The sequence below is a fragment of the Mus caroli genome, chromosome 5, assembly GCF_900094665.2.
Source record: "Mus caroli chromosome 5, CAROLI_EIJ_v1.1, whole genome shotgun sequence".
In the NCBI taxonomy this organism is placed as follows: domain Eukaryota; kingdom Metazoa; phylum Chordata; class Mammalia; order Rodentia; family Muridae; genus Mus; species Mus caroli.
The window spans coordinates 12,795,135-12,823,100 of record NC_034574.1 but is presented as its reverse complement, the minus strand read 5'-3'; the positions used below and the strand labels follow the sequence as shown (position 1 = coordinate 12,823,100).

The 27,966-nt window shown below is 36.6% G+C and overlaps 1 protein-coding gene across 1 annotated transcript in view; it reads right to left on the bottom strand.

Moving 5' to 3' along the window:
- Window positions 1-27,485, bottom strand: part of Sema3c (semaphorin 3C) — a 150,304-nt gene extending 122,819 nt beyond the window's left edge. Inside the window, exons 1-2 of the mRNA XM_021161998.2 lie at window positions 26,785-27,485; window positions 24,752-24,892 (exon numbers count right to left, since the gene is read on the bottom strand). Coding sequence (XP_021017657.1) covers window positions 24,752-24,854 — 103 coding nt within the window. The 5' untranslated portion in view covers window positions 24,855-24,892; window positions 26,785-27,485. The remainder of the gene's footprint in view (window positions 1-24,751; window positions 24,893-26,784) is intronic.
- Between the last annotated feature and the right edge of the window lie 481 nt (window positions 27,486-27,966).

The window sequence follows — 27,966 nt, the reverse complement described above, 5'->3', positions numbered from 1 at the left end:
CTGTCAATGTGTATTCAGTCCCTAAAAATAAAAATGGTAATAGAGTTTGAATGTGGAACTAAAAAAATTGAATTTATTTAGTGAAATTAGTCATTTCACTAATTAATTCTACAATTTAATTAAATTAGTAATTCCACTAAATAAGTATTTTCAATACCAAAGTCTGTAAGACAGGAAATCTTGTGTTGTTGAGTAATAAATAATGATTAGTAGTTCTTTCATTCTAATATGGCTTAATGGATCTCCAGAAATACACACACACAAGTGTAAAATCATTGTCAGGTTATATTAATTAAGTAAGCCATGTATTTCTTTATGTCTTACACACACAGCTATCAACAAGTTAAATAAAAACACTCCATGACAAAAATTCTATTTTAACGTGTTGTGATTTCACAGAGCATGTCTAAAATTTAAGGTATGATATACCAATTGATTTAAAATACCTTAGGTTAAACATGTATTTAAAAATTCAGTGTTTCTAATCTTGTTGTAAATTTTCTATGAAAAATTATCACCAGTGGTAAGATCTCATTTAAAACCATTTTAATGTGACGACAGAAACAGAGACTACCTGGACAAGAGTAAAAAATGCTAAAGTCGTTTCATAGTAACTCTACCTTCAGAAACTGAATTTAAAATAAGGCAGAAGGATTAAACTGACGACTAAATGGATGAATCAAATCCCTAAATCAAAACATTGTATGGCGTCTAACAAATTATAGTTTTAAATAATACAGTAACCCGAGGCAAAGTTTAAACACTAATACCTTTAATCTGTCAATCTCCTTATAAAGATGTTAGTTATGGGTTTTGCTTGTCTTAGAGGTAATGAGAACACGAATATATTGAGTTACTAGAAAGACCTGCTTACCTTAAATACAAAGTTCATGTCAAAGTGGATATATACTAGCCATTATATGTTATAGAAAAAAGTCTAAAATCCTCTAAGTATATTAAACTCTGTAAGGAAATAGTCTAGTGTTAAGCATGGTCTAATAGGGTTTTAAACAATATGAATGATGTATGTGTGTCTGGTATAGGCCTACACATGTAGACCTGTACACATTAGACAATTAAAGGAGTCAAATGCTCTTCTCTATCATTTTAGGTCCTATTTACTTGAGGCAGGTCTTCCTTTTAACCTGAATCTCATGTTTTGATGAATCTGCAGGCAGCCATCAAGCAACAGTGATGGATTGCTCCTACTACACACAGTGCTGAGCACAGGCATACAGTGCCCTGTCCAGCTTATTAGCTGGGTTCTGGAATTTGAACACAAGACTTCAGTATTCCACAGCAAGCAGTGTAACCATTGTGTCATCTCTCCAGCCACAATATATAGATTTTTGAAGTGTTATCATTATAGATACCCAGGCTTATATTTTTAGGCTTTGTGTATGTGTGTGCGTGTGTGTGTGTGAGTTCAGGTTAATCATATGTGTGCAAGACCTTATGGAGGACAGAGAGGGTGCTGTATCCCCTGAAACTACAGTTAGAGAGATTTGTGAGCAACCATGTGAGTGCTAGGAACCAACTTGGATCTTCCGAGATCCAGGTATCTGTTTTTGAATCCTGTAGAGTTTTTATTCTATAACATTGCCTTTTAATATTATTTAAAAAACTACAAGTTACTGGTATTTGCATGTGATTATACCCCTATATTCTTTTTTGCATTAAATTCTGTGACAGAATTTTCAAATCATGCATAGTAGAGGTTCTAACTTGTATTTTAATCTTTAAAATATCTTTTGCGAAGAAGTATGGATACTACATTGTTTATAACAGTCTATATTATTTTGTCTATGATAAACTCAAAACTGTGTGAGCACACATTTTGCCAAAGAATGCTGTATTTTAAAAATGGATATGTAGCTCATCTAAACACCATTATAATTGTAAATATAACAATAAGTTAAATATTGTAAAAGTGGACAAAGATTCATTTGTAGAACTATACAATAATAACAAAGTTTTCACCCAGATATTTTTTAATAACTAACTAAGTAATTACAAATAACTAACCAAGTCAAGTATCTAGAGTTAAGGTGGGCAGACGTGTAAACTGTATCTTTGAAACCTGTAGGCACTTTTTGATTAAATAATTCAGTTTTGAAATCATCATTTTCTGAGGTGTAGTCTATTATTATTATAACTGAAAAAAATTAAACTATGATGGGATGAATCAAAGTAGATATACTTTAATAGAAAGCATTGGTTTTCAGAATTTCCATACATGGGAGAAATTAACCTTGTTGCTAAAAGTCTATCATCTGATAGCTGTGCCCTCTACCCACTTAAGGTATTACATTTTTAATAGAGAAATCTTTAACACTGGCTGGCTTGACTTTTTGATGATTTTCATGAATAAATTGAGAGTAGAAAAAAGAATCTTTTTAAAAGCTCTAAAACACCCATGGAAGGAGTTACAGAGACAAAGTTTGGAGCTGAGACGAATAGAGACTGCCATATCCAGGGATCCATCCCATAATCAGCTTCCAAATGCTGACACCATTGCATACACTAGCAAGATTTTGCTGAAAGGACCCAGATATAGCTGTCTCTTGTGAGACTATGCCTGGGCCTAGCAAACACAGAAGTGGATGCTCACAGTCAGCTATTGGATGGATCACAGGGACCCCAATGGAGGAGCTAGAGAAAGTACCCAAGGAGCTAAAGGGATCTGCAACCCTATAGGTGGAACAACATTATGAACTAACCAGTACCCCCACCCCCAGAGCTTGTGTCTCTAGCTGCATAGGTATCAGAAGATGGCCTAGTCGGCCATCACTGGAAAGAGAGGCCCATTGGTTGTGCAAACTTTATATGCCCCAGTACAGGGGATCGCCAGGGCCAAAAAGTGGGAGTAGGTGGGTAGGGGAGTGGGGGGGGAGGGTATGGGGGACTTATGGGATAGCATTGGAAATGTAAATGAGGAAAATACCTTATAAAAATATTTAAAAAAAAGCTCTCTTGACTTTATGAGTTCAGATTAGCTGAAGATGAGGCCCTACAAGGCTGCCAGGCTGTCAGAGATTACACCCAGATTCTTCTCTCACACATCCCTGGGCTATTAATGGAAAGCCTATTGTTAAGGCTAAAAGTATGGAAAATAAAAGGAAAACAGATTCAGAAAGCTGACTGTTTTCAAGAGGCATCTGGAAAAACAAGACAACAAACAAAACAAAACAAAACAAAACAAAACAAAACAAAACAAAACAAAACAAAACAAAACAAAACAAAACACCTTCAAGAATACAGTTCTAAACAGCCCAGGGTCCAGGATGAACAATGCTTCTTACTTAGATTAGGCTAAATTACTCTATTAAATGTCCTTTCTACTTTAAAATCTGCTGTTCTGAAAGCTGAACGCCTGCACTTTTTTGAGACTGGACTTGCCCAATGATATTGACACATGAGAAAATACAAAGTTCACGGAGTTCCAGAAACACCAAAGCAGAAACAGAGCTTAGAACGAGTTCTTCAGAGAAATTGAACAGACTGGCAAGATTCTTAAACATTTTGTTCTAGGTCATGTGATATCTGTAGCACAGGATTGGTTATCTCCAAAAACTAAGGACATTAAGCCAATGTCCTACACATCAAATGCAGGAATCATCTACTGCGACACCGTTACTTTACAACTTTGCAGCATGACACTTTAGCCCTTTGAGAAACACACACTTGTAATCTCCACACTGCACTTCAGGCTTTGCTGCATTAACAAGATTAACATTTAGGAACAGCACACATCCGTCCTTCTTATGTAGATTGTTTTATCCCTTGGCTCAGTGCTATCTGTTTGATAGAAGATGGGTTAAGACTTCATGTTGGTTTTCATGGAAATTTCTGATGTACTCAGAATTTTGTGATACTTGGCTAATTTTTTGACAGTTCATGAATAAAATAAGAGAACTCAAAACAAGCATCCAAGCCCCATTACAACTCCCTTTCTTGAGCTAAAGATCCAAATCTATGTACACCCTCTCCATGAAAAGTCTGTTAGAGAGTAAGCCCCACTCCAGTGCTCTTACCCATCCCTATTCATGGCCCACAGGATTTCTTCTGCTTCCTTAATAGAAACAAGACAAAAACACCATATCTTCTCCCACCCCTGCTAAAATTTACAAAATTAAGCACACTTGTCCAAAACTCTTCAATAATTTGAAAAGCTTGGGGAGATATGGGAAAATAGAACAAAAGGAAGAAGAAAGGAAGAAAGGAAGGAAGGAGAGAAAGAAAGAAAGAAAGGAAAGAAAGGAAACATATGTATCCTCCACTCACATTATTATCTTCTCAATTTATGTAATAAAATGCTTGGGAGACATTGAATGTGGTGGTTCATGCTTGCAATCCCACCTTCAGGAATCTGACATAGGAGAGACATCACAGATTGGAACTATCCAAGAATACATACGAACCTCAAGGTAAGACCATACTATACAGTGAGTTCCTATCTGAGAAAAAAAAAATAAAAACAAACACAAACTACGACTAAAGGAAGTTGTTTATTGATTTAAAAGTCATTTTAAAGGTAACTGTGAACTTTAAATTGGAAAGCAAACTATAAATGTCTTGAGTTTGTAGAGAACATTCTGCCCTTCTTGCAGAATTAGTTAGAAGCAAACTTGGGAAAATCATTTGTAAACCTCAGAGATTGTGAAATTAGGTTGATTCATTTGAAAATTCATTTCCAAAAAATAATTTTTATCAGTGTTAGAATTTGAGGACCTCATAAAAATGAGAAATCACACATAGTATAGAATATAATATACTATTGCTTTCAAGTTCAGTACATCATTTTGATATTTGTATTTACAACCATTTTTTAAAATATATATGAAGGTGGTTGGCCTATAAGACAGGTGGATCATGAGTTTCTTAATCTCTTTGGCTGTCATTCAGCTATACCATAAAAGGCATAGATTAGATGGAATCCAGTATTTCTGTCAGCAACAAAATTCTAGTTCCAAATACAGGAAAGTGGTACATATTCCTTTTGGGTACCAGAAATACTGTTTAGCATTTTGCCTCATATGAACTGTTAGAAACAAGGCTTCAACATAAAGCATGCCCCATCATTGGTTTTAATTACCTAATACCAAGTCATTTATTTGTCTGAATAGTACACAAACAAACTTGGATCCCATAAACCCACATTCTCTTTGAAAGGGACATTTATTTTAGTTAAACCATTTCCTACCCCATTCTTTACAAATAAACTGTAACCTCCATGTGGTTTAAAGTAGCACACTACAGAGGGTGTGTGGTACACTTGTGGTCATGAATGAAAAAAAAAATCTAAATTTGAACATCAGAAAGCAATGAAAGTAGAAGCCAACTGAGTTTTGTTGTGGTGGTGGTTGTTGTTTGTCTTGATATGGGTTTTGTTTTTGTTTTTTAGCTGTTATACTGACAAATAAAATAAAATGTCTTTGCTTATCATCTCATTAAATCCTTCTATTTATATGGACAATATAGGATCCTATGAAATGTGTCCCAAGGCCCTACACAGTGATGTCTCAATTTTTATAACACACTTCTTGGCACCAGAAATTCAATAAGTGGAAACATTTCATAAAGGTGCTAACATCTGCTGAAATTCAAACCTCTGATAAACAAAACATATTCAGGTTCTTAAATATGCACATCAAACTATATGACTAGCACAGAAAAACATCCCAAACATTTCAGAGATTATGAGCTGTAAGGAAATAAATGGTCTTTAAAAATGTAGTCCATGACAAGAAGAATAGACTCTCCTGGAAAACACATAGTAGACAATGCCAAAAACCCTGCTCTTGCTGGACTTTCTAACACTTGTCCTAATCTCAAATATAACACTGAAATGTTGAAAAGTCAAGGTGATGCTTCAATTTAAAGCTCAATAAAGCCAAAACCAATATGTTATATAGAAAATGTGCTAATGACTCTCATTTTGAAACCTTCTACAGTCTACCACAGCATTTCAATTATCTCTAAGCATGTAAACACAATTTGAGGAACTTCTAAGATGTCATACAATTTTCTAAAAGAATATGACAAAAAGGGAAATTACAGAGCACAAGAAAAGAAATTGCAGATTCTGGTTTATTTTTGTGTTGACTCTACTTAGTAGCAGCCCCATCCTATAGCTATCATGATCTCAGTGCTGAAAAACACTCTGTAATGGTTTCTATGTGCGTTAATTTTCAAGTTCCCCGGGGGAATAGACCCTTTCCTTTAAAACAGCTTTTCAATTCTTAGTGTGAGATATACTTATTATTCTTTAATAACATAATCCAGTCATAAAAAAACTTATAACGTTTTGAACTTCAAAGAAAAGGTCATAAACAAATGACGATGGGTGCCTCTTTATATAAGCATTTGTGTCACATCAAGGTAATAGAAAAGACTTTGATGTCTACACACAACCATTACTAAAGCCAGAAAATTTCAGATATTTCACTCCCCATATTCAGTATCATTTTGCTAGGCTGCTACCTCAGTCAATCCTACCGTCAAGGATAGGGACATCTCAGATTGTCTTTGGTCAAAGTTATATGTGCATGTGTGTGTGTGTGTGTGTGTGTGTGTGTGTGTCTGTGTCTGTGTGTCTGTGTGTGTCTATGTGTGTCTGTGAGTGTATGAGTGTATGTAAACATGCATGCATGCATTTATGAAGTAAAAAGAAAATCACAAAACCATTTCTTCAGCTTCTTGGATCATCTGGCACTCTACTAGACTAAGCTCCTGTAGGAGCAAAGGGTATGTTGTGACTCTCTTTCTCCACCCTACCTGTTACTCTTCAGAAGTGGCTGCTACAGAATTTATTGCTAGACATTAGCTTATGGCATCCTCTAATACACCTAACCTACACTTTGGCCTGTCTGCTGACTTTCTAATTTTTCTCAAATGGAACTTCCCCTTGCTCTGACCATCTAAGACTAGTTTCTAGTATCTACTTTTCTCCTAAGGTAAGTGGATTTCTTCATCTTTACCAGTGCTCATGCTAAAATTTGAAGGAAAAAAAAAAAGGAAAGAAAAAGAAAACCCAAAGAGTCTATGTGTGGTGAATGGAAAGGCTCTGTAGGGTCTGAGTATCAATGAGAAAAATCCACAAACCCCTCTGTGTTGCTGGGATGCTAAGACTAACCACAACCCTACTGTAAGGCTATGCTAAACCCCTCAACCATACACTCAGAAATCAGCAGCCTTAAAATCTAGGCTGCTCCCCTGACCTACATGTCTAAAATAGAATATCCTCTTTTCCACCTATAAGTCCCCTTTAGTAACTATTAGAAAAACAACAGTATAACTCTATGACAGATAAAATTATTAGATTCAGTATTGGTTGTAGGCACTGTATGAAAACAAAAATGGAGGAGTTCTACCAGAACTGTAAGACAAGTAAGAAAAAACACAAACCAATACTCATTCTCTCTCTCTCTCTCTCTCTCTCTCTCTNGAGAGAGAGAGAGAGAGAGAGAGAGAGAGAGAGAGAGAGAGAGAGAGAAAGAAAGAGAGAGAGACATGGATATCCATGGGCACTTCATATCTCTCTCTGAGGATGGAAACGGCAGAAACAATGTTGTAGTAAAAGGGCTACTGATGTAAGCTTTAAGGAGTGGCCTTGCATCTGACAACCTCAGCCACTTTTATCCTCCTTCAGGGAGCCCAGAAAGGAAAATGATAATTACAATGAAGGCTGCAAAGATAATCAAGGACACAGAAAAGATTTGTTCATGTGAAAGAAGATAAGAATATAAAAATGAGATTCAAAGAGACATAACTGGTTGAGGGAAAATGAAGATAAAAACCCGTGTGGCATTGTGTGGTGTGGGTTCTCCTCTACCTCCATACAATCAGGAAGATGGCATTCTTACCGGTACTACCATTTTATTTAGGTATTAACTTTCTGTTATTGTGTGTCACTACAAAGAATAAAACTGTATGCTGCAGGATGTCAGAGAGGTCAGAGAAAGGAGAAAGGAGAAAGAAATCTGGGATAGAAGCTATGCTTAGATCTCACCAGCACCACTATCCACTGGCTCTTCAAGAAAATGAGAAACCAAGATTGCCCATTAACATCTCTAGCCCTGTCCGTGTCAGTTGTTAATTTGATTTCAAATAGTATAGAAGCCAAGAACACTCTCTCTACACCAGCAACTATTGTCTTCCCTAAGTTAGTACTTCTTTTAATTTCCGTATTTTATATCAAATAATTATGTTCAGCATTTTCACTGTATGTCATTTGTTTTATAAATACTACAGCATTTGATATTCACAATTACAATATCGGGTCAGAATATATTGATATCATTTACATTTTATAGACTAGTCAATGAAACTTACAAAAGTTACATGTTGTTAAATGGCAGAGAAATATGAGCCTTGTGTAGTGGCTCTGTGCTTGCCTTAGCTAGCAAAGGTTGTGCAAAGCAGAATCAATTGTTTGTGTTTTGGATCAATTAACATAAGTTACTGCCATGAATACTATTTCCTTCTGCATTATAAACCATCTATTAAATACAAAATAGAAAAGTTTCTTTGTGTGATAAATGGAGATATGAATGAAATCATTTAATGATTAGCTCTTCCCATTGCACGATTAACTCTGCACTGGTTTGCTTGTGAGCTTTTTGGTTCTGGTTCGGTTCCATTTTGCTTTGTTTATTGAGTTTCTGTTCCTTATTGCTGACATGACATGGAGGGAAAAAAAATGAAGTATTCATCTATGTGTAATTTATGTTTCAGGGTATGTTGCTTAGGACAGAAGATGTTGTATAAACGGTTGGCTGAGTGACTGAAAGATAAACGGGGAAATACTGCAGCAACAGATCATTTGTACACTGCCCTTAACAGATCTGCTCTCATTGGGTGGGGGAAAGTGAGTCATAGATTTGCCTACTTAGAGGGTGGTACAGGGAATTATCACGTCTAATTTAGATGGATAAACTCGAGAAATAAAAGTAGAAAATGGTGATTATAAGAAAATCACACAGATTTCCAAACTGTCAAATTATAGTTAAAACTGATTTAGCTTGGTCAACAATGTTCCAATCTACAAATCAGTCAACTATTGTGTGAAACAGTATAACTCTCTTTATCTGCACCATTGTAATATACTAAAATTTCTATTTGAGCAGAATACCTTCTGCTGAGAATGTAAATTTCCCTGTGCTCCATTAAAAGGAAGTATAGTTATTCAATTCACATTTTGATTTTTTTACAGTCTTTAATAGAGTTTACCAAGCTGGATATTGACATTTTAATCCTAGATATGTCTTAAGCATTTTTTATTTGTCTATTGCTTCTCTTTGTCTACCATCTGTGCAAGGTTTCCTGAAAACCATATGTCTTTTGAAGGTGAGGAATACATCTTTTTATTAAATATCAAAGCAACAAATACATGGATGGAATATTAGAAACAAGATTGTTTTATGTGATATAGTTTCAAAAACATAGTATCCTAAGATATCACCTGTTGTAAATTTAATAAAATTACTGTCATCTTTTCTTTTCCACCTATACTGTGTACAATGAGCAAAATAAGCTCCTGATCATGTTCTCTGTTAGGGAATGTAACGGCTATTCCTGGTTGTCAACTTGCTATGTTTCTATTGAACTATAATCCAGAACTGGAGGGCTGCAACACACAAGTTTCTGACCTGGATCATGGTATTGAGATCTTAAGGCATAGTGGCTAAGAAAAGCTTAGGCCCAGGCAAGGTAGTATACACTTTTAATCCCAGGAGACCGAGGCAAGGAGATCTCTGAATCAAGGTCAGCCTGCTACAAAGCAATCTCCAGATCCATGTGTTGTGGTATACACGTTTAATCTGGGCCATACCTTCTGCTGGAGGCATACATAATGGCATTGAAAAAAAGAAAATTCTTGCACTTACTAGCCAGCACATCTGTTGGAACCTACTTCTACAGAAGACCAGCTGAAACAACTAGCCTGGTGGGAATGAGCAACTACTAGATTCTTGGACTTCCCATTCACAGCTGACTGGAGTTGGGTTAGTTGGACTTCAAACTGCAAGTCATCACAATAAATTCTCTCAATATAGAGAGACATTCCATAAGTTCTGTGACTTAGAGAACCCTAATATAGGGATATTGAAGATAATGAAATATTATGTTTATATCATCAACTAAAATGTTTCATATGTGTTCATTTTGTTGACATGATACTCAGAATGGCATAAGCTTTTAAGAAAACATATACAAATCTTAATTAATGTTCAAAATTTCAAGATGACAAGTCTGCCATAGCAAATACTGACATTTTCATAGGCTCAATCAATTTGCAAGAAGCTATCCATTAGGCTACTTTAAATAAACCTGAACCTGCCTATTATACTGCTTAAGTAATTTCTACTTCATAACTCCCTTTTTCAGAAGTAAACATACAGCTAAGTTTCATAAGCTAATAAAAACACCTTAATTTGCTTGTATTGTAATGAATTAATTTCTCACCAAATTGTATGCAATATATTTTCAAAGTCTACATAACCAACTGATCACACAAAACAACTCTAAGTTTCTTTATTGTAACCCGTTTTCACCCCACACCATACCACACTCACTTTCAACACTGTTGATTCTTCACAAAGAACATGTAGTAATGACATCATACTATCATAGAAAATTTATGTATAATTATAATAAGAAGGGTCATCTTCCTTTCCAATAAAATTTTGGGTAATTTTTAATGGACTCCTGGACCAAACTCCGACATATCTTTGAACAATGATTCTTTACAGTATAGAATCTACTAAGGCAGAAATCTGGTCCATTACGACAGGAATCTGTTACTCCCTCCACAGCAGTAGTAGCACCCAAGAAGTGACCTATGGCAGTAGAAGCATTGGTAAAATGATTTAAGACCTAAGTCAAGATAATTTACTAAGAAGGATGAGAACACATTAGGGCAGACTTTAGAATCACTTACATTTTATGACCTGAAGGAAAAGCCAGGATAGGATGTGATCCACTAATTTCTTTCTTCATTACTTGATGAGCAATCTCATGCTGTCACAGAACAATAGCTAAGATACAGTCATTTTAAAATAAGAGAAATATACAGCCTCATTCCCTGGGAGGAAAGGGAAAGGAAATGGGTTCTGGATAGGGATGGAAGATGAGGAAGGAGACAGGGAGAAAAAGGTGGAGCTCAGAGCTGCAGGACTTTTTACAATAAAACAAATTACCAGTTAGTCTGAGGTGGATCTTGGGATTAAGATTTTTAACAGCCTTGACGTGAGAGCAGTCGGTTGCCATGGTTTGGAATCACTGTTCTACAGTCATAGTTCAAACCTACCTGTCATTTTCAAAATTCACAATTATAGATTTTTACAGGATTTACGGTCTAATTTTCTTCTAAGTCCACGTGTTATATTCTTACAGTGATTGGCAAAGAGCCAATGAGAATAAAGCTCACAGAAAAGAAACATCTGAACTCTGGGCACAGAATTTGTCATCAAGTATGAAAGATGTTTCAGTTCATCTTGACAAATTCATTTGAGGTGCCTGATATTCACAATATCATGACATCCCCAGGTTCTCAAGGAAGCTGAGGTGGGGAGGTGTAAGTTTGTGCAGCATCAGCCCAGTGGTAGGGAGCTTGCCCAGCAAGGACGGGGACCTGAATCAGATCCTGTGCTCCGAAGAAGGAAAACAAAGACAAAGGCAAGAGCACCAGTTCAGTGAGCAGATACCCTTCTTGATTCAATCCTTAAACAAAGCTGTTATAGGAGGAGGTAGAAGAAAGACGGAGGCCTTGGGCATTAAATGATTTGGGTATTTAGAGTCAATTTTGCAACCAGAATTTAACTTTGTCAAGGATAAATCATGCAGATATAATGACTACAGAGTTACAAGCACTGGCAGGAATTTGGAGGTAAAATCAAAACAAAGTCTAATAAGAGCAATTTGGCTTGGACTTTTGGAGCCCTTGAGCTAAGCAATAGCTTTATCTTTGGTATTCGAACTTATGCACTATTTCTGTCTACAACAGAGATACATCTACAGGAATGCTATAGACATGACTATATCTATAGTCATGGGGTATGAAGCTAAAATTCAGAATTCATTTAAGATGTACATTTTTCATAAAACACCTCCTCTGTATGGTCTCTTTGCCTCTTTTATGGTACCCCCCCCCAGGCTTTGGCTGGTGTAGCAGGTTTTTGTGTGGTTGACTCATTCTGTTTACTCTAATGGGAAGCCTCCCAAAAGACTGTTGTGTTGCTTCTTTGTATATATAGATACAAAACATAACATTGGACTAGTATACCTGAAAAACTAAATGTAGTTCATCTTGTCTTCCTTTTACGTATTTACTAGACGATGTCCTCACATAAACCAGGTAGGAGAATGAGTGGTACGGAAAAGAATGAGACAGAAGGACATACAGTGGCTCATGAAAGAGGACAACTTTTTTCTCATATTGATCTTTACGTTTCTGACAATCTACTCAATTGTATTTTCTAGTCTCCAATTTGAAGTGAATGAGATCTACATGGATGTGCCAGACTATTAGTACATTACCTGGAAATGTCTGGGCAGTGAGCTTCGGCAAAGTTACCTGCAGGTATTAAAATTCTAATATCCCCTTTCTCTTTATGTCCTTTTCCCCACCTCAGAATCAGTATTAGAAAGTGTTTTAAATTCTGTCTTAGTTGCATATATCGACTGTGAAATTTGGAAACCAGTCATCTTAGAGGAAATTTCACTGAAATGCCACTTGGCACTGATATTGATTTCCAAATGTGACTAAATAGCACATCTTAGCACATAACTTCCTCTAACTCCATTCCTGCTAAAAGAAGGGAGGCTGAGATTTTTGTGATCCTAAAAATAATGTCATGGTCAGCATGATCATCTTTGTCTCCCATTATGTCAACACTCATACACAAATAAACAAAAAGCTATAGCAAACCAAGCATCCTTCATTACATAAGTAAGTGTACATTGCATTTAAATGTCTACATTTATAGGCATGTCTGTGCATGGATGTGTATGCATGTTCCCATGTATATCCAGTTGTACATGTCTATGTTGGTGTGTGTTTGTGTAGGCTAGAGGTTGTTGGGAGCTGTTGTCCTCCATCACTTTCCACCTTAGGTAATGACTGTGGGTCTCTAGCAGAATAGGTTGTCTAGTCTGTCTAGCTAGCTAGGAATAGGAATATCCTGTCTTTGTCTCCTAAATGCTGGCATTGCTAACTGATCCTTCTACATACCCATCATTCTTATGGATGTTAGGGGACTAACTCCATTCCTGATGCTCATATGGTAAGCTCTTCACCCACTATACCAAACAAACGTGGCTTATGACCAAGTTTCTAGGAAGCAAATGTGAAAGTAAGCAGATCTAAAGGAGACACAGACCTTATGAACATAACCAGAAAGAAGGTAATCATGTCCTTTAGTTTCTGATTCAAATGTTTCAATGCCCTGCAGCTAATCCACGTGTACCATTTTTATGTGTCCAAATAAAGCCACCAAGTGCATTTTTATTCTATAATAGACAAGTCATTACACTACTGCTGTCAAAATGATTAAATGAATAACAAGGAATACAAAAATGGCATAAACAATTATTCTTTATCCTGTTTAATATATCAGAAACTCAAAATATAGCTATATCATGGGTATTAGCAGACTGCCTTGAAAAAGGTTTTGTATAATTAGATTTTCACACAGAGGCCTTGCAACTATAGTAGCAGCAGGTTTGCTGGACTAATGGAAATTGGAATTGAGGCAATTATGTAGAACAGTGGCAGGAAGCATGGCTTTTAGGAGAATCAGCTTAAAGAAGAAAAGCCCAGTGGCATGTGCATTAATGCTGTCAAAACTCTAAGCAAGATTGGCTCTCTGTGCCAGCTAAGCCCCTGCCTGACTCTGGAAAGTAATTTTCTGAAGCCATGCCAAGCTCTTTGCTTGAAAATAACATCTTAATTGGTTTCTTCTAATAAAATTCAAAATGCTCTTTTGGTGATGATAATACACTCATTGTTTTATTCCAGTTCAACGTTCTGGTCTCCTGAAATGTCCCCAGTATTACTGTTGAGGGAAAGGGAAAGGAGCCCATATGCTTATATTTATAGAGCGACAATCTGGCTAGAAGGATCAACAAAATTGGAAGCTCTTGAGGCCAGAGAGACTGACTCTATAAAGAATGGTTATTTTCAAACTCACATTCCTGTAAAATGGCAGCGAGACTCCAATTTCTTCCCATTCTTTTTCTACGACTTTTAGATACAGATACACAATGATGGTGTTCAAAGGATGGTGATGTGTCTGATTGCCCAATGACACAAATTAAATCTTCCAATGATTGTTTTCAAATTAAAGAATAATTTACATCATTTTCCTCCCATGGGCTTACTGTAATTAGTGTTTGGTTGTCAGAATTTGTTTTTCTCTTTATTTTCAACAGAGTATTATTGTTCTATAAAGATTTTATATTACATATATTTGTGTGTGAGAGAGAGAGAGCGAAAGAGACAGAGACAAGAGCACAGAGAGGCACACATGTGTCACTGGGAGAGCACAGAGTGTACAGATCAAAGATATCTTGTGGGAGTCACTTCTTCTCTTCCACCATGTAGGTTCAAGAGATTGAGTGTCAGGCTTGACAGGAAGTGTCTTTACCTGGTAAGCCAGCTCCCAGATCAACAGTCTGTTCCTGGGTGCTAAACTAAAATGTGTTTTTTCCCCCAGACTCTTAATTTAAACCATATCATTTATGTTCGGATACAGAACCATTCTCCAAGATTCATTCACTTTTTTAGACAGTAAAGATTTGATCTTAAGAAAGATGCTTGATGAAATAATCTGTCAGGCGCTTTTTTAGTATGGTTAACCTGACACTGAGTCAAATTTTTATTTTGATAGGTCAATATTCTGCACTTCCTCTTAGATCATAGATATTGTTTTCTGTAAAATCATATCCCTTTAATTTCTTTGATCTCTCTCTGCCAGAAAGACCTTGGGCACTGCATTATATAATACTGACAAATACTGAGGTATTTGTCATTTTTATACTTTATTATTAGTGCTTCACCTGCTAGTCCATAATACTTAGCATTTACTGGCATCACTTCAAGTCAGTATGGAAGATGCACTTAATATGTAGGAAGAATCATCTACAAACTGGTGATGGGAAACCTGAATTCTAATACATGGAGCACATCAAATTAACCTGATTACAAGAGCAGCAACATGGAAAAGACAAGCGAGGAATTCTAATTAATTTCCACAAATTAAAGAATATAAATGTAAATAATTAGCATGTGTAAGGTTGAAGCCTACATGACATACACAGACTGAACATATTTTACTTTGAAATTTAGGACTATACATGGATATGAGTGTTTGGTGGTGTCACAACAGTTAACCAAAAAAGAGGCAATGAATGTAAAAAAGGTCAAGGAGAGGGATATGGGAGAGACTGGGAGGGAAGGAAATGGAAAAATAATGCAATTACATTATTATCTCAAAAATTAAATAATTTTTAGAAGGGCATATGATATAAAAGAATGATTAATCTTTTTAAAGTAATGAATATGATAGTTGATTTGTCTCAGTCTTAGAAATCTCTTTAAGAGAAATATGTTTGCTATATAAAATTATTTCCAATGTTACTGGCCTGGGTCTATGGGTACATAGGTCAGTTGTGTAATGCTTCTCAAGTCAACTGAGACTCTGGGTTTGATTTTAGTACTGTAAATAAATTAATTAGATAACTAAGATAAAAATCTGTTGTGTAGTTGCCTTAAAATATAAAAATCAAGATCTAATTAAAATTTTAATATAATTAAAGTTAATTTAAAAATTAAGATATAATGAAGCTAAGTGTTGTGTACACTTTAGAGAAAATATCATGAGTTAAGCTTGTTAACATTCATATTCATGGTCTGCTATTTCTTTGGATTTAGTGCCTTGATTTGTAGAGTGCCTCTGCTTTGGCTCATGTTCTGCTTATGATTAATCTTCTTCTTATGCTTTTCCATCCTCTAGTACTCTCAGAACTACTATCAAGCTGTGTGAGGTGAGCAATGACTCAGTCTCTTAGGGCCTCTGTGCAGAGAAATTCTGTAACAGAAGAGATAACATGGAATTCTTCAAAAAGGAGAATGCACTCTGCAGAATTCATGCATTAACCTTGAGTTCTCCAAGGCTGTAAATTCCTACTGGATAAGAAGGGAGGCTTGAAATGATGGCTGAGGAGAAGCCTGCCCCTTGGATGTGAAGAGAGGACTTGCCATTTTTATAGCTCAGCACATTGCTCCCTGACCTAAAATAGCACATAGCTAAGCCCTGGGCTCTGCCTGTCCTGGACTTTTCTTGCCAGCTGGTCCTCTGTGTTAGCAACCGTCTCACCTCTCTTCTCTTCCCTTTGTAGTGTGTTCTCTTTGACAACTGAAGCAGCCCTAATCCAAATATAAAAGTTCAGAAAGCAAAGGAGTGTTGGGATCTTCTCGGGGATGTGAAGCATCTTCACCCAATCGTTTATGAATCATTTTTGTTCATAGTCATGGGATGAAAACAAAAAGGATAGTGTTCTTAGGGGTCCTCCAATAAAACATGTGGAGGAAGTGGGAAAACTAGGCAAATTCTGGTTCTTAGGCAACGCTGCAGGTCTGTGAAGATGGCATGAGCATCACTATTTCTTTACGAGAAAGCATAAGACGCATGACCCTCCGGAATGTCCCTTGATCACTCTCCAAGACAAATGATGAGAGTAAATGATACGTTTTTCCATAGAGTACTTTCACCTGAGCTCTGCTTCCTCTCCCAGTCACAATACCAGATCTTTCCCACAGCAAACAAACATCTATGTTCTGGAGAAGGATTCACAGGTACTTCATAGTGGTTTGCCATTTCAAGGAACAGCAAAAACCCTTTAGCTCTCTTCTTTTCTGGCTCCCATATCTCGGTAGTTTCTGCATGCAGGGTCATTTGACTTAATGATACAAATTAAACTCAGGCTCTTTGGCACATGCTTTTCACTGAACTGTTCCACAGGCCCATCAGATCTGTGTATTGGAATACTTGGAATAAATAGGTTACTGTGATCCACGACTACCCTCTGAGCTGTGTAGAGCACTGAGCAATTTGCTCACACTGTATGCATAATATTTTTGATCTTCCTATCCTGACTTTCTCTGTTCCACTTCAACCTGTTGGACTCTGCAGTGGGCTGTGTTATTCTCTGACGTAATGGGAGAGAGCGAGTTTTATGAAATGCCATCTTCGTTTTGATTTTAGTAGGTCCTGGAACTAATTCTACAAGTGTTTGTAGAAATGGTTCCAGCTCTCCAGAGCTCTCCAGTCTGACATGACAACTTCTATTTTAATATGTTCCCTTTGTATTCCTAGGATATCAAGCCAGGTACTTAATTTTCTGATCTGCATTTTGAGGCTAGAAATATTGCTTACCATACAGTATTTTTAGAGTAACACGAAGTACCACACACTATATAGAATATTTCCTGCAATAGAGACCACGTTAATGATAGCTGCTATAAAATAAATACAAATTACTAAACAGTTTTTTATCAACATAGAAGACAAAAAATTCAGAATTAAGAAGAAGAGTAAAAGACAAAATTCTACCTGTCTGATCTGAGACACTCCCTCTCCATCCCTTTGGGGCATTATGTACTTTTATACTGGCATAATATCATAACCTCATATTTTGATATCAGAACAAGATTTAATAGAATCTGAGGAAATTTGCCAAGAATAAAAATAATGCTTTCAAGAATAATACACAGACTTTCAAATACATCCTAAGTATTTCTGAGAATATATAAATAGCATATCATAGAAATTATTTCCATTCTAATATTTTTCAAGTCATCCTTTGTAATACCTGAACTTAAATTTCTTCTCTTCAATTCAGGCTTATGAATGAGATTGACTCTATGTGAGCTTGCCAGACTCCTATAGTCATAGACAGGAAAAACTGGGTTTCTGCTCTTTTTCTCTCATCTCCTCATCTTTTAATTGATCTCAACATGCTGTTTTACATTAAATCCTAGAGTTACCCTTCTCAGTGTTCTGTCTTAGTGACATCTGACCCACATTTGCATTTATCAGTAACATTGTCATGAAAGAAAGAGTTAAGTATTTTTTTTTATTTATTCTGGGCCCCTTGTTGAGTTTGGGTTCATTACAAAAATTGCAGGTGAGCAAGATCCTTAAATGGCACTTAACTTAGGCTTCTGGAAGGAGCCTACAAAGGCACCGCAGTCCCCTGCTTTCCTGAGAAGGAAAAACTTCAGATTTATTGCATCCACAATGAGCATTCTCCGAATGAATGGAGAAATCAGGAACAACCGGCTTTATTTTTATCTCTCGGGGTAACCACAAGACAATCTGTTTTCAACAACTGTGCCTGCTAATGTCAATGTTAGCGGAGTTCATGAAAAACTAATTCATTATTTTCAGTTTATTATCCAATAACAGTTCTTCCAGCTTTGCATGTGGCTCACTAATTCTCCAGGGTCCTTTTATGTGTTGCTTAATTAACTGAGGTGCTTGTCAAACGAGGCAGATAGTATAAGATAAAAGATGTTTTGTCTTTTTTAATCCAAAGTGAAATTCTCTCATTTGCATACTATTCATGGCCTGAGGACTTTCACAGCTTATTACTGAATATTCAGCAGTGGATAAAAAGGCAAAAAGGAAGACAGAGTGAAGAGTAAATCAAGGGTCCGAGGCAAGGTTTGTCCCTACCCTTTATGCTCCTGTTTCCAAACTCTGAACTTGCCTTCAATCACCTCTGTGCATTGAAGCCAGTTGCATTCTTATCTAGTGGTGAGACTTAGGCTTGAGCTGGAAGATTTGTCAGTGTTAGCAAAGAAAAAGATATGAAATAGGAAATCCTCAGGGAGTTTCAATCCTGTGAGTGCCATTTCCTTTCTGAGGTCCACGTAACATAATCAGTAGCTGATGTTTAAAAAGCAATCTTCCAGTGGGATGTCTGCTATTCTAGTGAGCAGAGACCAGCAATGAATTACAGACTCATATAGTCAACTTCTCTACCATCTGTTTTTTCATGAGTACCTTGATAGTTATGAATTTTAAGCCAAAAGAAAATGTGAAGAGACAGCTAAACTTCAGCCAATAGAAGGAGATGACTGACAGACAGAATGATTTCGATGGCTTATTTAGACCAACTTAGTCTTATACTATTTAGTTTAAGATATTATTTCCTTGACATAAGAATACATTCAGCAAAAGAGATGCCTTAGCACTTAGTATTATGTTTTAGGTAGTGCTTGGTAATTTACATGTTTTCTGAGGCCAGAAAACCTCCATGTGAGTAAATTATTTCTTTTTCTTTTGTACATTTTTCAAGACAGGGTATCACTATGTAGTCCTGTTTGTCCTAGAACTCATCTATAAATCAGGGTGGCCCTGAATTCCCTCGGATTTACAAGCTTCTGTCTTAAGAGTGCTCAGCGTAAAGGAGTGGGCCGTGACACAGGGCATAGTGATGTCTTTAGTAAGAGATTGTCTCTACTGAGCCACCTTAATAATCTCAGCTACCCCTCAGTGGTAAAACATAGCTACTTAAAGTTTGTTATTTTGATGTAACAATAATACATGTCCCCATAAGCTCACATCAAAGTCATTATTCTAAGGACTAAGCCACAGTGAGGCTGAAGCTGGATCCCTTTTCAGTTCTCTATACTGAACGCATTCCAAAGGCAAATATTTCGGGATTTCAATATATTCACATTTGATATGAAAAATATCTAAAACTTTAAAACCACATATAGCCGGGCAGTGGTGGCGCACACCTTTAATCCCAGCACTTAAGGAGACAGAGGCAAGTGGATTTCTGAGTTCAAGTCCAGCCTGGTCTACAGAGTGAGTTCCAGGACAGCCAGGGCAGGGCTATACAGAGAAATACTGTCTCAAAAAAACAAAAACAAAACAAAACAACAACAACAAAAAAAAAAACCCAACCCAAACCAAACCAACCAAAAAACCCCCCATATATATATATTTTGCATAATATATATCAGAAGATATATATGAGGTTCTAAAGTATATATATGGAAATTTACTCATTTTTCATAGACAATTTTCATACATATAATTGATATTATCATGATGTCAGGGAGCAGCTCCTTGTTTGTGGTGAGCCCTAACTGCCACTCTAGAAACAGATATTCATGGTAATGAGTGAATCTTGAATTAAAATAAGTTTTGATATCTTTCTATCATACAATACCTTAGCTAAACTACAGCCATCTTTAAAGGAATTTGCTTAAACTACAGCCATCTTTAAAGGAATTTGGCTATTAGTATATATATGCATATGTATATATACACATATATATACATATATGCCTATTTAAATATATGTCCAAATATTTTCATATTATCAAATCATAGAATGTATAATGAATATCCCTTACTTAATTATAAATGAATTATGGTATTTTTACTTTATACAAAGGTAAATGTCATACACATCACAACTGTATGTGATACTTTTACTAGAGCTAATCAGAGATGCTTCATAGTAGAAATGTATTCAACAGTTGAAGAGGACAGTTCTTCAAAATATGTCAGTATAAAAATGGAAACAAAAGACCTGAAACAAAACCTGACAGAATATGAAGGAGAAACACACAGATACATAGTTTAAGAGTCCATCTGCTTCTGCTAGCAATTGAAAAACAAATAGATAGAAAATAAATAAGTATATAAAAACATTATTAACCATCTAGTTCTACTTGTGTTTCTTCATATACCTTGTGCAGTAAAAGCAGAATATACATTATTTTCAATATAGACCAAATTCTGTTATAAAATGTTTAAATAAATTTTGCATAATTGTGAACACACAATATGTGTTCTTTCAGGAAATTAAGTCAGAAATCTACAAAAATATTTTTTAAATGCAAATATTGATGAATCACCAATATAGAGGTAAAATGAAGAAATAGCTAAGCAAATAAGAAAAAAAAACTGACTGAATAAATGCACGTTAACAAAGTCTGTGGTAGACATTTAAGAAAAATATATAGCATGAATAAAAATACTAGAAGAAAGAACTAAATTCCATTAGGTGAGCTTCTATGCAAGGAATTTTCCAACAGAAAAACATATTGAACAATGTTCAATATGAAAAAAATAATTCATAGTAAATTTTAGTGGATAAATTAATGATTATTTAACAGAAAACATGAGAAAAAAATTTTAATTCTGCATATTTAAAGAGATAGCTAATCAACTAAGACATACTATGTGTACACGGTGCTTATCTCAGGAATGAAGTGGAGAACATTACTACAGACCCTACAGACTAAGGAAAGATAAAATGAAATATGATAAATAACTTTTATTTTTAAGACTATATTTTGTTTTCAAAAAGAAATAATATTTAAACCATTTACCACAATAATTGGATTTATATAATTCAATATGGAAACATTATCTGAAGCACAGAAACATTTTCTTAAACATTTAAAGATAGCTGATTCATTTTATCAAGTCACTAATTTCCGGAAATAATATATAATAGAATACCTCTGGGGAGAAGACAGAACTTTTTACAAGGCTTTGCCTAGTATACTAGGCTCTCTCCTTGAACACGGGTATTTACCTCTTTCCACAAAATCCTTACTGATTGTAATATTTTTGATATGGACAAAAAAGGATCAACATAAATAAAGCAAGGAAATCTGAATCTGTGTATCTTATTGGTTTTTAAGGCAACAATAATCAGTCCAAATAGCACTGGCAGAACATTTCTATGTGTTTCAAAGATATTCAGAATAAAATAAGAATTGTAAAACTTACAAAGTATCTAATAGAAGTCTCCATTTAATAATATAAAGGATTCATCTAGCAGGAATGTAAGTAATTTACATCATCTGACATACATTCCAGGTAGGACTGATAGCCATCTCCTTGACCTGCACTAGATCAACATAGAAAGCCAGCCAGTCAATCACAGTTCTCCAAATGTTATCACTCCATCACTCCACTGCAAGGAGGGACGGAATGTGGATGCTGAAGGTAGTTCTTTTTCACACACCTTTACATTGACACCAGTGTTTACTTGGAGTTCAAGTATGACAAGTCTGAACAGTTTTTAATCATGTTTTAGCCAAGAAGAGACGGACAGGAGACCCAGGTTCAGGGAGGGAGAAGATTAGAAGACAAAAGAGGGAGCAGACAAGGTACTAAAGAGGGCTTGCAGACACAAGACCAGTGAAACAACTAAACCTCTGTCTGATGCAAGGATAGTTTCCTCGGATTCCTTCCAATTCCAGACTTTAGGGTCAAAAAATAGTGCCAAAGATTTGAAATATAAAATAAGACCTAGGTTTGTGTTTAAATAAATATGCAATCATATACCCCACAACCCTGCATCTAACATTTATACCTTGATGTTAAGAATGAACTTTTCAAAGTTAGTGGCTGTAGATCAAGGCTAAAATTACAATGGTCATAATGCTGCATCAGGAGAATTATCAGAAGTTCAAGACTAGACTGGGCTACACAATGGGTTCCAAGCCCACATAGCTACAGTGTTAGACAATGTCTCAAAAAATACCTGAATGAAAAACACTTTGGAGGAAACTTTGTAACTTGTTTTGCATTATTCTAAAATAGTTACTAAAAGTAATGGAACTCTTAAATAATAAGAAATTTATCCATGATAATTAGGTAAATGGTAAACTCTCAAGAATTTGATCTTAAATTAATTATTGAAACTTGTACACTTTAACTATTTTTCTTTAAGTTATTTTTCATAACATATTGATTAATATTTATGACTTTATTTTAGGAATGTTTGAAGCTATCATCTTAAAAGTTAAGAATTTAATTTAGATTATTCTTGTGGGTATATCTTTTCAAATCAGTATTGGAGTTAGAAAGATGGCTCTATGGTATGTAATTCTATTCTAACTGTTGAGTCCTAATAATTTTGAGATGAACAAGTGTGAGGAACTATTTATTTATAGGTTGATTATTTTGCCATGCCATAGTCTACATAACTCCCACATTAGGGCAACCTATCTTTTGTGGATCTGTTTTGATTTAAAACTGTTTAAGCAATAGACATACAATATAAAGTCTATAATAACTTACATTCTCTATAGAGTACTGACACTGTTTTCTAAAGACACAACTTTTTCTGGAAAACATAAATTGTACTTGTTTCTTTAAAGACAAATTTGCTGAAGTATCTTAAGTGACTAATGACTTGTTGCAATGACTCCTGCATTTACACAGAAAGTCTGGGTTAGTGTTAATGACATAGAAGGGACCAGCCTTAGATAACTGGTCTACCAGACCATGTCATCTCCTTCCACTGTAAGAAAAATATAGGTAATTATACTTTTCCTTGAGGTTTCTTTCCTTCTTTCTTTCCTTCCTTCCTTCTTTCCTTCCTTCCTTCCTTCCTTTCTTCCGTTTTTCTTTCTCTCTTTCTTTCTTTCTCTCTCTTTCTCCCTCTCTTTCTCTCTTTCTTTCTCTCTGTCTTTCTTTCTCTCTTTCTTTCTTTCTTTCTTTCTTTCTTTCTTTCTTTCTTTCTTTCTTTCTTTCCTTTCTTTCTTTCTTTCTCTGCATTGATAATGTCAACTTCAGAAACAAAATACAAACAACTGTAAAATGTTTCTGTGATTCAAGAAAAGTAGAAAGATTCCAAAGCAGTTATTGTTGCCCCTGTTCTTCACATCTAAACAGCATGACTATGGTTTCAAGGGTAAATGTCAGGCACAAAGGTTAAAGGTGCAATTAGAAGCTCACACTCAATAAGCTCTAAATATGGCTTCTCTGTTGCTCACGGTGACCTTAGGGGAGCACTTAAGAACGTAAAAAGAAAGGGAAAAAAGGACTGGTAAGTGTCAATCAATGTGCTTTCTGCAATTCCTCTGTGAAGGCCTTAGAGTACCCTCATCGAAAGCAACTAAGCACATGCAATGACAGGGTTTGTGTAAAACTTGGAAACGTAAACACAAATGGTCCTGAAGACATTTCTCATCTAGTTCATATTTTATCTGCCAAGTTAATATGGGTTACATTACTAACCCAACCACCCATCTAGAATGGATGAGAGCAGTATACATTAACCTCATGTACACATTTGGTAACCACACCCTCAAAGCACCATATGGCTTTTTATATAAATCACTATTTGAAATTATTACTTTTCTAAGCTTAAGAAAACAATGTTTTATACAACAATAATCAATGCACTGTCCCGAATATTTTTATGTAATTTTCACCTCACTAGGAAAAAAATACCAACCATGGGGAATAGAAACAAAAACAAAACCAAAAACAACCCAAACTTTAGAACAACTCCAGTTTTGAAGCAAAAACTTGGAACTTACTGGAGTTACTACAGTGACAAAGCCCATGTAGCCCATTCTATTTATGAAGTTTGTCGAGAAGGGGCTGCATTCCAGCACAACCAGATGACATAGAAGATGCTACACTTTAAGCTCTTTATTATCTCCCTGGAATATGCGTTCAACCCAGATGAAACTTAAGGGGAAAACGTAAGGTAGCACACGCATTTCATAAATGCTTCCTCCAATGCAATGTTAACCAATAATAAATATCATGGCATTTAAAGAGTAGCCTGGTAATATTTTGAGAGCCAAATAATGTGATTTGAATCTCTTCAGTATGTTAAGCTTTCATCTGAGTAAGAAAGAAAAAAGAAAAACAAGACCTCCAACAATGTTTTTTGAAAGTGTTATCAAATTTCTTACCATCAAATGTTAAATAAACTCTTGCTTGGGGCTGGGAAGATCCTCGTACACAAATGGAACAAATAAATACTCCAACCAACACACAAATCGCCCGGAATGCCATTTCTTCTGATTTGGGAATTAATATCCAAGGGAAAATACCTTTAGAGGAAAGATAAGAAGAGATTTGTGGAATATTCTTTAACTTTTTGGTAAACCAGAGATAACAGCTTTGAGAAATGCAGCTTAAGGTCTGCAGTCAGCAAGCAGTAGGAGGTGCTATGACTTTACTTCTCAAATGGAAACCTTTGAATTTATTTGTGTCTGAAAGTCTTTGCAACAGACAATTCTTTTATCATCCCATAAAAATGATGCTGACATCAAAGCAGAACAAAGCATCTGAAAAAACTTAATTGATTCCCTCCAACGAATCTCAATACCTCATCTCTATAGAACCCATTCAATTATACTGACAGAGTATTGAAGATTGAAAATACTCTCCCTAATAAATACAGTAGATTCCACCATCCTATTCATGGGTACCCATTCATTCCATGCTCACTAATTCTTCTGGATTAATTGCCTCTGAAATAGTGTTTCCATACATAAATCTACCTGTGCTCCATCCCTGATTATTAAATCACCCCAATCAGTTATCTGCCAGTGTATGCAGATGACCAGGCAGTGGTTAAGTGATGCAGATGAGGTAACCATGGACTCCTGCCAAATTTAAACCAATGACCTCGTGGTGAGTAATCCACTGGAGCCCCATATCCATCAAGGCATATTTTACATAAATCAGCCTCATATCCACCAAGGCATATTTTACGTAAATCATCCAAGAGTGCGCCATCAAAATTTCAAACAATGAATCAAAGAGACAATATTCTTGTTTGAAAATTGTAGCTATAAAATTAATATAAGCTATTAACTAATGTCTAAGTATAAAGGGAGGCCAGGTACTGTTAGAACAAACCTATATGAGCCCCACTGGCCATCACAAATCCCATCACTTCTCATGTAGTGTAATTATACAGTAAAATGACAAGCAGGTCTAGTCTGGAAATGCAACCTTACAGATCTTGTGCTATATAGCTTTTTAAATTGAAAATACATTATTGATTCTATTCAATAAGGAAGTGAGGTTAAAAATTGAAAAGGCTGTTTCTCTGGCACAGAAGGAAAGGACAATTAAACAAAGAATGCAATCTCAAAGAAAAATCTAAACTGGTCTCATTGGTAGCACGTATGCTGCAAGAGTGCAACATGAAACTCTCTGCCTCTACCACACAGATGGAGGAGACCCTAGAGATGTTTGTGTTGGTAATTTTCAAAAGAAACAGTTTCTTCCTGCTTCCACAACCTCTTCACCCTGTCATCCCTAAATTAACTTAGAAGAAAATTGATTTTTATGGGTGACTCTCCCTTAGAATTTTACCCCTGGGATTTGTTGACTTAGTAGTTAAAACCAGGGGGAAGGGATACTATTAATATGTCCAACCTTAGTCTGTTTATTAACCAAGTTAGAAACATTTGTACATTTTTAAATATTGCTATTACCAGTACATAATCCGGTATGCCTCTCCTAAAAAAAGATATGCTCCATAAATTGCGAAGAACATCGCCTAGATGACATGGAAGATCAGACAGCTCTGATCTATCAGAATACCCTAGTTTCAGTCCCACCTAGTGATGGGCTGTGACTGCCATCCCCCGCCCAAATCCTTACAACTTAGTCCCTTTAAGTCGCACACTTAAAAGTGATGGCTAGTGCTTGGTCATCTATTATGAGTAAATACGAGAGTATAAATATGTTATGTAGCTTCCACCGATTTTTTCCCCTTAGAAGACACTGGTGCAACTTAAAGTCTTGGCAGGTGCCACAGCCTCCAGTCAGGCTCAGCTCCTCCCGGAGCGCTTTCCTCATGAGCCGCGTGGGCTCCTAAGAAAATACTCAGACTTGAGCACACCAAAGGAAAAACAAGTCAGTACACAGACCCAGAAAAGTTCTATTTCAGTAACTGAGTAAGACTGAAAATCTGAGTCCGGCTTACCGAGGTGGGAAAAGATCCAGGAGAAGTCAGCCACTTGCTCCGGGTTTGGATTTCCAGTCCCCTAGGTCCTTTCCCCAGAAGACCTTTAAAGACTTAGTGAGTCCGGAGGGTGGAATTCCTGCCGGCCGGTGCTGAGTTTCTTTGTAGCAGAATCCCGGGCGGCAGAGCCGGGGCACCCGGAGCCCTTCTCCACGTCGCTCAACCCCGCACCACGGAGTGAATGGCAAGTGGCCGGGCGCCGGGGGCGAGCGCTCGGTGTCCGATTACAGCGACGCGGCGCGCGGCTGAGGCTGCCCGGGCGCACCGCCCAGCCGGCTGCAGCAGCGGCCCCGCGTGGCCCGCCGCATCTGCACGGGCCGCCGCCCCACCCAGGGAGCGCCTGGCCGCCGGTGGCGGCGAGCCTGAGGGCGGAGCACAGGCTGGCCTCGGCGCGGGAAGGCTCTGCTACAGGCTAGACTCTTCTCCGTAGCACTGCCTTTCGCAGTGAACAGTCGCTGAGCGCGCTCAGACAGTTTTGCTATGCGCGCCTCTTGAAAAGCATGCAGGCTTGGCTAGGCTGTAAATATCCGAGTGCAAAGCAGTTGTTTTGCCAGAGGAAGATTCCCTGCATCCTTTTAAGGCAAAGAGTTACCGTTTTAAACCGGCTCGGATCTTGTCTTCACCCTGAAGCAAAATTTCTAAAGCTAGAGGAGAGTAACCTACCTCCCTTTCCCAGAAGTGTAATCTGTTGACTATTGTTTCCTGCCGCGTTTCCCTAAAGTCCTGAAATCAGTAATTATGCTGACCTTTCCACACTGAATCATATCCAGCACCTTCCTCTCCGGGACACTCCCAAAACAGAAGTTGTAAGAATTTTCACGTTTTTGTTTTGTTTTCAAGAATGCTGTTTGGGACTCATAAATCTACACACAGGCGAGTTATTTGCAGCTCTGCTTTCAGGAAAACTCGTTAAGCTGTGCAACTGACTTTGATGTGTGTGTGTGGAAGGGGGGTTCTTCTTCTGACTAGAGTGAATTAAATGATTGAACATCAAAAGAAAAGACTTTCACTCCTTGTAAACTGAGCAGAGCAGGCTTAAAAAAAAAAAAAAATCACTGTGCGCTTCAGCCCAGTAGGTGTCACTGTGTGAGGGACCCTTGAATGCAATTTATTTCCTGTGTACTTCCTCAGTTGCCTTACTAA